General features: G+C 52.8%; 1 protein-coding gene across 3 annotated transcripts in view; it reads right to left on the minus strand.

Annotated features, from left to right (window-relative positions):
- The window catches only part of ankrd52a (ankyrin repeat domain 52a), a 99,285-nt gene that overhangs the window by 24,934 nt on the left and 60,115 nt on the right, over window positions 1-14,236 (minus strand). For all 3 annotated transcript variants that reach the window (XM_070869730.1, XM_070869729.1, XM_070869728.1), the window contains exons 14-17: window positions 13,265-13,405; window positions 8,824-8,898; window positions 5,308-5,419; window positions 4,264-4,335 (exon numbers count right to left, since the gene is read on the minus strand). In XM_070869730.1, coding sequence (XP_070725831.1) covers window positions 4,264-4,335; window positions 5,308-5,419; window positions 8,824-8,898; window positions 13,265-13,405 — 400 coding nt within the window. The remainder of the gene's footprint in view (window positions 1-4,263; window positions 4,336-5,307; window positions 5,420-8,823; window positions 8,899-13,264; window positions 13,406-14,236) is intronic.

Below are 14,236 nucleotides of genomic sequence, written 5' to 3' on the forward strand. Positions count from 1 at the left end.
GGGAGGTCCTGCTGCAACTGTACAGGGTATTGGTGAGGCCGCACCTGGAGTACTGCGTGCAGTTTTGGTCACCTTACTTAAGGAAGGATATACTAGCTTTGGAGGGGGTACAGAGACAATTCACTAGGCTGATTCCGGAGATGAGGAGGTTACCTTATGATGATAGATTGAGTAGACTGGGTCTTTACTCGTTGGAGTTCAGAACGATGAAGGGTGATCTTATAGAAACATTTAAAATCATGAAAGGGATAGACAAGATAGAGGCAGAGAGGTTGTTTCCACTGGTCGGGGAGACTAGATCTAGGGGGCACAGCCTCAAAATACGGAGGAGCCAATTTAAAACCGAGTTGAGAAGGAATTTCTTCTCCCAGAGGGTTGTGAATCTGTGGAATTCTCTGCCCAAGGAAGCAGTTGAGGCTAGCTCATTGAATGTATTCAAGTCACAGATAGATAGATTTTTAACCAATAAGGCAATTAAGGGTTACGGGGAGAGGGCGGGTAAGTGGAGCTGAGTCCACGACCAGATCAGCCATGATCTTATTGAATGGCGGAGCAGGCTCAAGGGGCTAGATGGCCTACTCCTGTTCCTAATTCTTATGTTCTTAGGAGGAGGCCATTCAGCCCCTCGAGCCGGTTTCATTAGGAACAGGAGGAGGCCATTCAGCTCCTCGAGCCTGTTACATTAGGAACAGGAGGAGGCCATTCAGTCCCTCGAGTCTGTTACATTAGGGACAGGAGGAGGCCATTCAGCCCCTCGAGCCTGTTACATTAGGAACAGGAGGCCATTCAGCCCTTCGAGCCTGTTACATTAGGAACAGGAGGAGGCCATTCAGCCCCTCGAGCCTGTTACATTAGGAACAGGAGGAGGCCATTCAGCCCCTCGAGCCTGTTACATTAGGAACAGGAAGAGGCCATTCAGCCCCTCGAGCCTGTTACATTAGGAACAGGAGGAGGCCATTCAGCCCCTCGAACCTGTTACATTAGGAACAGGAGGAGGCCATTCAGCCCCTCGAGCCTGTTACATTAGGAACAGGAGGCCATTCAGCCCCTCTAGCCTGTTACATTAGGAACAGGAGGAGGCCATTCAGCCCCTCGAGCCTGTTACATTCGGAACAGGAGGAGGCCATTCAGCCCCTCGAGCCTGTTACATTAGGAACAGGAAGAGGCCATTCAGCCCCTCGAGCCTGTTCCACCATTCAATGAGATCGTGGCTGACCTGTGACCTAACCCCATATACCCGCCTTTGCCCCATGTCCCTTAATACCCTTTGGTTAACAGAAATCTATCAATCTCGGATTTAAAATGAACAATTGACCCCCAGCATCAATTCCCGTTTGTGGAAGAGAGTCCCAAACCTCTCCCACCCTTTGTGTGTAGAAATGTTTCCCAACTTCACTCCTGAAAGGTCTGGCTCTAATTTTCAGACTCTGCCCCTAGTCCCAGACTCCCCAACCAGCGGGAAGAGTTTCTCTCTCTCTACCCTCTCTGTTCCCCGAAATATCCTGAAAACTTCCATCAGATCACACCCTGAACCTTCTAAATTCTCGCGGGACTAGTTTGTGTAATCTCGCCTCGCAACGTAATCCTTGGAGCCTAAATTCCAACAACTCTGTGTGTGTAGAAATGTTTCCTAACTTCACTCCTGAAAGGTCTGCTTCTAATTTTTAAACAATGCCCCAGTCCGAGACTCCCCAACCAGTGGGAAAAGGTTCCCCCTATCTACCCTAGATCTTTTGCCAATGGTTTTGGCAACGATTTTGAATCTGCGACCTCTGGTTATTGACCCAATCGCCAGAGGGAACAGGTTACTCTATCAAAATCTCTCATCATCCTGAAAACTCCTATTCGGTGGTTTGTCTTCACAATCTAACCTTTGGAGCCCTGGTTTATCCCTGCAATAGGGGGGCTGCGGGATATTCTAATGCTGGCAGGATTCCTCTTGGGATGTGCTACTGGAGTAGGGGTGCCTTCACCACCCCTCAACCTTTCACCTCCTTTTCTGAAGGAGGTGACTCCTTGCTGGGGTACAGTTCCAGCTCCGCCCTGCAGTAACTTCCCCCAGGAAGCTTTCAGCCCAGCCCGAACCTCTCGTCGCCCAGTGTCCACTCGTCTGGCTATTACCAGCAGGGGGGAGTCGCTGAACAGCGATCGGGTGTGGGGGAATCTTGGCTGAATCCCTCCCCTACCCAACCATACCCAAGTACTTTGGCCAGGGATAGAAGCTGAAACCTACCAGGTTGGTACAGTTCTGCACAGCACTTCACGGCACACTTATTGCCACTTTTGATCTCCTAATCTGAGGAAGGGCATTCTTGCTGTTGAGGGAGTGCAGTGAAGGTTCACCAGACTGATTCCCAGGATGGCAGGACTGACATATGAAGAAAGACTGGATCAACTAGGCTTAGATTCACTGGAATTTAGAAGAATGAGAGGGGATCTCATAGAAACATATAAAATTCTGACGGGACTGGACAGGGTAGATGCAGGAAGAATGTTCCCGATGTTGGGGAAGTCCAGAACCAGGGGTCACAGTCTAAGGATAAGGGGTACGCCATTTAGGACTGAGATGAGGAGAAACTTCTTCACCCAGATAATTGTGAACCTGTGGAATTCTCTACCACAGAAAGTTGTTGAGGCCAGTTCATTAGATTTATTCAAAAGGGAGTTAGATGTGACCCTTATGGCTAAAGGGATCAGGGGGTATGGAGAGAAAGCAGGAATGGGGTACTGAAGTTGCATGATCAGCCATGAACTCATTGAATGGTGGTGCAGGCTCGAAGGGCTGAATGGCCTACTCCTGCACCTATTTTCTATGTTTTAACTTTCAGCTCATCCAAAACTCTGTTTCATCCTAACTTGCACCGAGACCCGTTCACCCATCACCCACCCTCTGCTCGCTGACTGACATTGGCTCCCGATCTTGCAATGCCTCGATTTCAAAATTCTCATCCTTGTTTTCAAACCCTTCCTCGACCTCCCTCCCTCGCTCTGTAATCTCCTCCAGCCCTGCAACCCTCCGAGATCTCTGCGCTCCTCCAATTCTGCCCTCTTGAGCAGTCCCCGATGTCCACTGCTGGCCGTGTTCCCTCCCTAAACATCTCCACCTCTCTCCTGCTCCTTAAAACCCACCTCTGACCGGGTTTTCGGTTACCTGTCCCAATATGTGGCTCGGTGTCAAATTTTGTTTGATAATGTGAAGTGCCTTAGAGCAGTTTTACTGCGTTAAAGGTGCTATATAGAGTTGTTGCTGACACTTGTACAAGAGCAGCAGCAGGTACGTTTGCTGGGCTAAAGGCTTCTGTTGCCAGCTGAACTGTACCCCAGCATGAATCACCACCTTCAGTGAACCTTGTATATGAAACACAAGCAGTTAGTATGCAGGTACAGCAAGTAATCAGGAAGGCAAATGGAATCTTGGCCTTTATTGCAAAGGGGATAGAGTATAAACACAGAGAAGTCCTGCTACAACTGTACAGGGTATTGGTGAGGCCACACCTGGAGTACTGCAGACAGTTTGGGTCTCCGTATTTAAGGAAGGATATACTTGCATTGGAGGCTGTTCAGAGAAGGTTCACTAGGTTGATTCCTGGGATGAAGGGGGTGTCTTACGAAGAAAGGGCGAGTAGGTTGGGCCTATACTCTATGGAGTTTAGAAGAATGAGAGGTGATCTTACTGAAACATACAAGATTCTGAGGGGGCTTGACAGAGTAGATGCAGAGAGGATGTTTCCACCGATGGGGGAATCTAGAACTAGGGGGCATAGTTTCAGAATAAGGGGCCGCCCATTTAAAACTGAGATGAGGAGGAATTTCTTCTCTCAGAGGGTTGTAAATCTGTGGAATTCTCTGCCCCAGAGAGCTGTGGAGGCTGGGTCATTGAATATATTTAAGGTGGAGATTTTTGAGCGATAAGGGAGGAAGGGGTTATGGGGAGCGGGCGGGGAAGTAGAGCTGAGTCCATGATCAGATCAGCCATGATCTTATTGAATGGCGGAGCAGGCTCGAGGGGCCGAATGGCCGACTCCTGCTCCTATTTCTTTTGTTCATAAACTGGAATACATTCACTCGTCAAACTCGACACCGAGTCACCGTTCAAAACCAGGACCAACAAATTCCACAGCGGCACCCTGGCATTTAGGAACAGCAGGAGGCCGTTGCGTAGAACTGCACAGTGCACAGAAGGGCCTGCCATTCGGCCCGTCATGCCTGTGCCTGCTCTTTGAAAGAGTTAAACGCAGCATTCTGTAACAAGGATGTACTCACAGCCAAGTGCAAGGGGCTCACTGGGACGACATTGTCCGCTTCGTTCAGGCAGTCAAACGTCGTCTCGATGAGCTGTGGGAACATTATTGCAATGCAGCTTTTTTTAGTTCATTTCCTTCCGGTGCAACCACAATTAAAAGCCAAGGGGGGGGAAATCAGCGACAGGCAGCAACGAGTCAGGAAGCCGGGCAGACGCAGAGGGATCGTGAGGGGTTGATCCCCTGGTCACCGACTCCATCCCTTCCCCTGGACACTGTCTGAGGCTGAACCAGACTGTTCGCAACCTCGCCGTCCTGCTTGACCCCAAGCCCAGCTTCCCACCCCAAACTCTTTCCCCCACCCCCCGCTTCCCACCCCACACTCTTTCCCCCACCCCCCCCCCCCCCGCATCACTTAGACCGCCTACTTCCACCCCCATAACATCACCCACCTCCGACCCTGCCTCAACTCACCCGCTGCTAAAACCCTCATCCAGGCTCTGACTATTCCAACGCTCTTCCTGGCTGGCCTCCCACCTTCTACCCTCCGTAAACCTGAGGTCCTGCTGCCCCGTGTCCTAACTCGCAACGAATCCCGTTCATCCATCACCCCACCTTGTGATCGCTGACCGACATTGGCTCCCGGTCTGGCAACACCTCAGTTTGAAAATTCTCACTCTGGTGTTCAAATCCCTCCATGGCCTCCTCGCCGAACCTCCTCCAGCACCTGCAACCCTCCGAGATCTCTGCTCTCCTCCAATTCTGGCCTCTTGAGCGACCCTCGCCCCCACCCCCGCCCTCGATTTCAATCGCTCCACCATTGACGGCCGTGTCTTCAGCTGCCTGGGGCTTTAAGCTCTGGAATTCCCTCCCCAAACCTCTCCGCCTGTCTCTCCCCTCTTTTAAGACACTCCTTAAAAGTGACCTCTCTGACCAAGCTTGTGGTCACCTGTCCTAATATCACCCCATGCGGTTCGGCGTCAAATTCTGTTCTGGGAAGCGCCAGGGGACATTGTACGACGTTAAAAGGCACCACATAAATGCGATATATTAATAGTGTACTGACCAGTTCCAGGTTCTGTTTGTTTCCGTGTGCCGCTGCATAGTGTATTGCACTGTAACCTTGCTTGTCCTGAATCGACGGTTCTGCACCATTGTCCAGTAAGTACTCCAAACAACTGGAAATACGAAGGGTCAGCATTACAATTCAGCACGGAGAGCACGTGGCGGATATCTGCGCTGAGACGGGAGGACCTCTCTGAGAGCACGCTATCTACAAGTGGCTCAATCCTGATGCCGTCCTTCAGGCGTGACACTACACCGGGGCTCATGGCCTGCCTCGTCCAATGGCTCAGTGGTTGGCGATATTGCTGCCTGTGGGATCTTGCTGTATGCAAAACGGCTGCCAGTCCCAGTTATCTAACAGTGACTGCGCTTCATAACAACATAATAGGAGCAGGAGTCAGCCATTTGGCCCCTCGAGCCTGCTCCGCCATTCAATACGATCATGGCTGATCCGATCATGGGCTCAGCTCCACTTCCCCGCCCGATCCACATAACCCTTTACTCCCTTATCACTCAAAAATCTGTCTATCTCTAGCTTAAATATACTCAATGACCCAGCCTCCACAGCTCTCTGGGGCAGAGAATTCCACAGATTTACAACCATCAGAGAAGAAATTCCTCCTCATCTCAGTTTTAAATGGGCGGCCCCTTATTCTGAAACTATGTCCCCTAGTTCTAGTCTCCCCCCATCAGTGGAAACATCCTCTCTGCATCCACCTTGTCAAGCCCCCTCAGAATCTTATACGCTTCGATAAGATCACCTCTCATTCTTCTGAATTCCAATGAGTAGAGGCCCAACCTACTCAACCTTTTCTCATAAGTCAACCCCCTCGTCTCCGGAATCAACCGAGTGAACCTTCTCTGAACTGCCTCCAAAGCAAGTATATCCTTTTGTAAATATGGAAACCAAAACTGCACGCAGTACTCCAGGTGTGGCCTCACCAATACCTGGTATAGATGTAGCAAGACTTCCCTGCTTTTATACTCCATCCCCTTTGCAATAAAGGCCAAGATACCATTGGCCTTCCTAATATATTCAATGTCCCAGCTTCCACAGTTCTCAGGGGCAGAGAATTCCACAGATTTACAACCCTCTGAGAGAAGAAATTCCTCCTCATCTCAATCTTAAATGGGTGACCCCTTATTCTGAAACTACGCATCCTAGTTCTAGATTCCCCCACGAGGGGAAACATCCTCTCTGCATCTACCCTGTCGAGCTCCCTCAGAATCTTATACGTTCCGATAAGATCACCTCTCATTCTTCTAAACATTGAGTAAGGGCCCAACCTTTCCTCATAAGACAACCCCCTCATCTCCGGAATCAACCGAGGGAACCTTCTCTGAACTGCCTCCAATGCAAGCATATGCCTCCTTAAAGAAGGACACCAACTTCAAAGCAGTTCAAGTGTGTTCTGAGAGAGTTTGAGAGATGAGACAATGCACTACACGAGCAGATTTCCCTCTGGCACCCCCTCCCTCCCTCCCTACGCCGTGGTGGCTGGTGTACAACGGTCACCACATGTTAAAAAAATCCACGCACAGGCATCTTCCACCCTTCAGGATGTCGTTCGGGATCTGGAATATTAGGTCCTTCATTGAAACACCTGTGGACTCGTCCCTTTTTGGCGTGAAGCAAGTCGGCCTCGCTTCGAGGGACTGCCGATAATGATGATCCCTCCCCCTCTACACTCAATAGCTCAGGAAGGTAAGATTTCAAAACTGCAGCAATTTTGTCCCAGTCTTTTTTTTTGAAACAAAAAGCTGAAATGACTGAGTGGCTCAGCAGCTAATCGGCAGAACGTTTTGCCACCACCGTTTAAATCCCTCCGCTAGAATCCAATCCATTCCACAGACACACCGCTCTCTGGGAAAAGCAGTTTCTCCTGAATTCCCGACTGGATTTATGAGTGACCATCTTATATTAATGGCCCCAACATCCCCCTTACAAGCTGAAACATTTTCTCTACAACTACCGTATCAAACCTTTTCATCATCTTAAAGACCTCAATCAGGTCATCCCTCAGTCTTCTCTTCATAGAATCACAGAAATTTACAGCACGGAGGGAGGCCATTTCGACCCATCGTGTCCGCGCCGGCCGACCAAGAGCTACCCAGCCTAATCCCACTTTCCAGCTCTCGGTCTGTAGCCCTGTAGGTTACTGCACTTCAAGGGCACATCCAAGTACTTTTTTAATGTGGTGAGGGTTTCTGCCTCTACCACCCTTTCAGGCAGTGAGTTCCCCCCCAGACCCCCACCGCCCTCTGGGTGAAGACATTTCCCTTCAAATCCCCTCTAAACCCCCCCCCCCCAATTATTTTCAATCTATGCCCCCTGGTTGTTGAGCCCTCTGCCAAAGGAAACAGGTCCTTCCTATCCACTCTATCCAGGCCCCCCATAATTTTATACACCTCAATCAGGTCTCCCCTCAGCTCCAAAGAAAACAGACCCCAGCCTATCCCATCTTTCCTCATAGCTAAAATTCTCCAGTCCCGGCAACATCCTGGTAAATCTCCTCTGTACCCTCTCCAGTGCGATCACATCTTTCCTGTAATGTGGTGACCAGAACTGCACGCAGTACTCCAGCTGTGGCCTAACCAGAGTATTATACAGTTCAAGCATAACCTCCCTGCTCTTGTATTCCATGCCTCAGCCAATAAAGGCAAGTATTCCGTATGCCTTCTTAACCACCTGGCCTGCTACCTTCAGGGATCTTCTAGAGACAAGAGGAAGGTGTGGTGCAGGTTGTTGAGGGGTATTAAGGAGATGGGGAAATTTGGTTGAGATGGTGGGGGAGAAGAGAAGGGAAGCATGCACAAAAGGTTAGTATGCAGGTACAGCAAGTGATCAGGAAGGCCAATGGTATCTTGGCTTTTATTGCAAAGGGGATGGAGTATAAAAGCAGAGAAGTCTTGCTACAGTTATACAGGGTATTGGTGAGGCCACACCTGGAGTACTGCGTGCAGTTTTGGTCTCCGTATTTACGAAAGGATATACTTGCTTTGGAGGCAGTTCAGAGAAGGTTCACTCGGTTGACTCCGGAGATGAGGGGGTTGACTTATGAGGAAAGGTTGAGGAGGTTGGGTCTCTACTCACTGGAGTTCAGAAGAATGAGAGGTGATCTTATCGAAACGTATAAGATTATGAGGGGGCTTGACAAGGTGGATGCAGAGAGGATGTTTCCACTGATGGGGGAGACTAGAACTAGGGGGCATGGTCTTAGAATAAGGGGCCGCCCATTTAAAACAGAGATGAGGAGGAATTTCTTCTCTCAGAGGGTTGTAAATCTGTGGAATTCTCTGCCCCAGAGAGCTGTGGAAGCTGGGACATTGAATATATTTAAGACAGAGACAGTTTCTTAACAGAGAAGGGAATAAGGGGTTATGGGGAGCGGGCAGGGAAGTGGAGCTGAGTCCATGATCGGATCAGCAATGATCGTATTAAATGGTGGAGCAGGCTCGAGGGGCCGAATGGCCGACTCCTGCTCCTATTTCTTATGTTCTTATGCATTGTACTTACAAGAAGGCCTCCTTCTCCCGCGTTTCCTTTAGTACTTCTTCATCACGTTCGTGACTACTTGTGGGGTGGTCACTCCTTGAAGAAAAGAGAGAAAGCGATAGATCGGTGGGTCCGAGTAATATTGGAAGCGCCGAGCACCGCCTCCCCCCCCACCAAATATCGAGCCCCCTCCCCCCCACACGGAGCACACCCACCCAGCTTCAATCCACAGTGTGACCACAGCCACACTACCAGATACAACAACTTTTATTTATATAGTGCCTTTAACTTGGTAAAATGTCCCAAGGTGCTTCACAGCAGTGTGACAAGACAAAACAGATACATTTTACACCGAGCCACATACGAAATTAAGACAGATGACCAAAAGCTTGGTTAAAGAGGTAGGTTTTAAGGAGCATCTTAAAAGGTGGAAAGAATAATAGAGGTGTAGGGAGGGAGTTCCAGAGCTTGGGGCCCAGGCAACAGAAGGCACGGCCACCGATGGTGGAGCGATTATAATCAGGGATGGTCAGGAGGGCAGAATTAGAGGAGCGCAGACATCTCGGGGGTCATGGGGCTGGAGGAGGTTACAGAAATAGGGAGGGGTGTAGGGGCTGGAGGAGGCTACAGAGACAGGGAGGGGTTTAAGGGCTGGAGGAGGTTTCAGGGATAGGGAGGGGTGCAGGGGCTGGAGGAGGTTACAGAGATAGGGAGGGGTGTAGGGGCTGGAGGAGGTTACAGAGATAGGGAGGGGAGGGGGCGAGGCTACGGAGGGATTTGTAAACAATGGTGAGAATGTTGAAATCGAGGCGATGTTTAACCGGGAGCCAATGTAGGTCAGTGAGCACAGGGGGTGATGGGTGAGTGGGACTCGGTGCGAGTTAGGACACGGGGGCAGCGAGCACAGGGGGTGATGGGTGAGCGGGACTCGGTGCGAGTTAGGACACAGGGCAGCGAGCACAGGGGGTAATGGGTGAGCGGGACTCGGTGCGAGTTAGGACACAGGGGGTGATGGGTGAGTGGGACTCGGTGCGAGTTAGGACACGGGGCAGTGAGCACAGAGGGTGATGGGTGAGTGGGACTCGGTGCGAGTTAGGACACGGGGACAGTGAGCACAGGGGGTGATGGGTGAGTGGGACTCGGTGCGAGTTAGGACACGGGGGCAGTGAGCACAGGGGGTGATGGGTGAGTGGGACTCGGTGCGAGTTAGGACACGGGGACAGTGAGCACAGGGGGTGATGGGTGAGTGGGACTCGGTGCGAGTTAGGACACGGGGACAGTGAGCACAGGGGGTGATGGGTGAGTGGGACTCGGTGCGAGTTAGGACACGGGGACAGTGAGCACAGGGGGTGATGGGTGAGTGGGACTCGGTGCGAGTTAGGACACGGGGCAGTGAGCACAGGGGGTGATGGGTGAGCGGGACTCGGTGTGAGTTAGGACACGGGGGCAGCGAGCACAGGGGGTGATGGGTGAGCGGGACTCGGTGTGAGTTAGGACACGGGGACAGTGAGCACAGGGGGTGATGGGTGAGTGGGACTCGGTGCGAGTTAGGACACGGGGACAGTGAGCACAGGGGGTGATGGGTGAGTGGGACTCGGTGCGAGTTAGGACACGGGGGCAGTGAGCACAGGGGGTGATGGGTGAGTGGGACTCGGTGCGAGTTAGGACACGGGGACAGGAGCACAGGGGGTGATGGGTGAGTGGGACTCGGTGCGAGTTAGGACACGGGGACAGTGAGCACAGGGGGTGATGGGTGAGTGGGACTCGGTGCGAGTTAGGACACGGGGACAGTGAGCACAGGGGGTGATGGGTGAGTGGGACTCGGTGCGAGTTAGGACACGGGGTCAGTGAGCACAGGGGGTGATGGGTGAGCGGGACTGGGTGTGAGTTAGGACACGGGGACAGTGAGCACAGGGGGTGATGGGTGAGTGGGACTCGGTGCGAGTTAGGACACGGGGACAGTGAGCACAGGGGGTGATGGGTGAGTGGGACTCGGTGCGAGTTAGGACACGGGGGGGCAGTGAGCACAGGGGGTGATGGGTGAGTGGGACTCGGTGCGAGTTAGGACACGGGGTCAGCGAGCACAGGGGGTGATGGGTGAGCGGGACTCGGTGCGAGTTAGGACACGGGGGGGGCAGCCGAGTTTTGGATCACCTCTAGTTTACGTCGGGTAGAATGTGGGAGGCAGGCCTGGAGTGTTTTGGAATAGTCAAGTCTGGAGGTAACAAAGGCACGGACGAGGATTTCAGCAGCAGATGAGCTGAGGCAGGGGGCGGAGACGGACGATGTTACGGAGGTGGAAATGGGCGGTTTTAGTTAGGCGGTGATACAAGTGCCAGCCGTGGCTCAGTGTGCTGCTCGCACGCCTCTGGGTGAGGAGGTTGTGGGTTCAAGTCCCACTCCAGGAACTTAAGCACATAAATCTAGGCTGACACTCTAGTGCAGTGCTGAGGGAGCACCGCACTATCGGAGGTGCTGTCTTCTGGATGGAACATTAAACTGAGGCCCCATCTGCTCTCTCAGGTGGATGTAAAAGATCCCATCTATGAAGAAGAGCAGGGGAGTTATCCCCGGTGTCCTGGCCAATATTTATCCCTTAACCAACATAACAAAAGCAGATTATCTCGTCGTAATCACACTGCTGTGTGTGGGAGCTTGCTGTGCGCAAATTGGCTGCCGTGTTTCCCACATTACAACAGTGACCACACTCCGAAAGTACTTCATTGGCTGCAAAGTGCTTTGAGACGTCCGGTGGTCATGAAAGGCGCTATATAAATGCAAGTCTTTATAGTTAAGACTGTAGCCAGCCTCAGTGCTGGAGGGCTGGGGAAGAGTCAGAGGGTATCCAGCCCTGATCACTGACTCACGATGGCTGCAGAGTTCCTCACTGTGCTGGCGTTGGGTGAGAGTAGTACAAAGCTGCATGGTCTGCAGACCACGCCCATCTCCGCCTCCCTGCCTCAATTCATCTGCTGCTGAAATCCTCATCCGTGAATTTGTTACCAGCAGACTCAACTTTTCCAACACTCTCCTGGCTGGCCTCCCATCTTCCACCCTCCATCAACTCCAGCTCATCCAAATCTCAGCTGTCCCCATGTCCTAACTCGCACCCAGTCCCGCTCACCCATCACCCCCTGTGCTCGCTGCCCCGTGTCCTAACTCGCACCCAGTCCCACTCACCCATCAACCCCTGTGCTCGCTGCCCCGTGTCCTAACTCGCACCGAGTCCCACTCACCCATCACCCCCTGTGCTCACTGCCCCGTGTCCTAACTCGCACCGGGTCCCACTCACCCATCAACCACTGTGCTCGCTGCCCCGTGTCCTAACTCGCACCGGGTCCCACTCACCCATCACCCCCTGTGCTCACTGCCCCGTGTCCTAACTCACACCCAGTCCCACTCACCCATCAGCCCCTGTGCTCACTGCCCCTTGTCCTAACTCGCACCGGGTCCCACTCACCCAACACCCCCTGCCCCGTGTCCTAACTTGCACCGAATCCCGCTCACCCATCACCCCCTGTGCTCGCTGACTGACATTGGCTCCCGGTCTGGCAACGCCTCGATTTTAAAATTGGCATCCTTGTTTTCAAATCCCTCCATGGCCTCCTCGCCCCCTCCCCATCTCTGTAATCTCCTTCAGGCCCTACAACCCTCGAGATCTCTGCACATCTCCAATTCTGGTCTCTTGTGCCTACCCGATTTCCACCGTTCCACCAATAGCGGCCGTGCCTTCAGCAGCCACAGTAAAGGGCCACTGGACCTAACTGGTCCGGTGTTTATGTCCCACACCAGGCCCCTCCCACCCCGCTCTATCTCGCCCCATCACCATATCCTTCTATTTTATTTCTCCCCCATGTGTTTATCCAGCTTCCCCTTAACTACATTGATACTATTCGCCTCGACCCCTTCCTGTGGCAGTGAGTTCCACATTCTCACCCTGCTCTGGGAAAAGAAGTTTCTCCTGAATTCCCCATTGGGTTTATCAGTGACGATCTTATACTGATGGTCACTAGTTTTAGAGACCCCCACACAAGTGGGAACATCTTCTCTGCGTCTACCCTATCGAAACCACTCCATAATTTTAAAGACCTCCATCAGGTCACCCCTCGGCCTTCTCTTTTCGAGAGAAAAGAGCCTCAGCCTGCTCAATCTCTCCTGATCGTTACCGGTTCTTTATCCCTGTAAATATCTTTGCGCCTTCTCCAGTGCCTCTATATCCTTACCGTAACACGGAGACCAGAACCGCGCTCAGTATTTTGAACAAAAACAGGAGATACAGCACTGTGGGAGGCATCAAGGTGTTCCGCTCACGGACGCAATTAGATCTACCCATCGACACACCACCGGAATCTCAAACTGAGCCTTCCTCTTTCGGAAGCTGATAGACTGGCTGTGCTCTCCCACCCTTCACAGTTCCTATCGGATCACCAGCGGGCCACACGGGCCCGTCACCAGCCCCTACCTTCTGTATGCCTCCGAGGCAGCGGCGTAGTGCAAAGGGGTGCAGCCCCTCCCGTCCGTCGTGACAATGCTGGCCCCAGCGGTGATTAAAGTAACGGTACACTGGTAACTGCCATTGGCAGCTGCATAGTGCAATGGAGTCCTGTGAATGAAAAAGGGGATACGCTCAGAGTTAGCCTACAGCAGGGGGGGAGGGACAATCAGAGTTAGCCTACAGCAGGGGGGGAGGGACAATCAGAGTTAGCCTACAGCAGGGGGGGAGGGACAATCAGAGTTAGCCTACAGCAGGGGGGGAGGGACAATCAGAGTTAGCCTACAGCAGGGGGGGAGGGACAATCAGAGTTAGCCTACAGCAGGGGGGGAGGGACAATCAGAGTTAGCCTACAGCAGGGGGGGAGGGACAATCAGAGTTAGCCTACAGCAGGGGGGGAGGGACAATCAGAGTTAGCCTACAGCAGGGGGGGAGGGACAATCAGAGTTAGCCTACAGCAGGGGGGGAGGGACAATCAGAGTTAGCCTACAGCAGGGGGGAGGGACAATCAGAGTTAGCCTACAGCAGGGGGGAGGGACAATCAGAGTTAGCCTACAGCAGGGGGGGGGGGAGGGACACGCTCAGAGTTAGCCTACAGCAGGGGGGAGGGACAATCAGAGTTAGCCTACAGCAGGGGGGAGGGACAATCAGAGTTAGCCTACAGCAGGGGGGGGGGGGGAGGGACACGCTCAGAGTTAGCCTACAGCAGGGGGGGGAGGGGGGGGGGGGAGACGCTCAGAGTTAGCCTACAGCAGGGGGGGGAGGGGAGGGGGAGACGCTCAGAGTTAGCCTACAGCAGGGGGGGAGGGGGGAACACGCTCAGAGTTAGCCTACAGCAGGGGGGGGTAGGGGGGGGGGAACACGCTCAGAGTTAGCCTACAGCAGGGGGGGGGGGGGGGGGACACGCTCAGAGTTAGCCTACAGCAGGGGGGGGGAACACGC

This window comes from Pristiophorus japonicus, chromosome X, assembly GCF_044704955.1.
Source record: "Pristiophorus japonicus isolate sPriJap1 chromosome X, sPriJap1.hap1, whole genome shotgun sequence".
Lineage (NCBI taxonomy): Eukaryota > Metazoa > Chordata > Chondrichthyes > Pristiophoridae > Pristiophorus > Pristiophorus japonicus.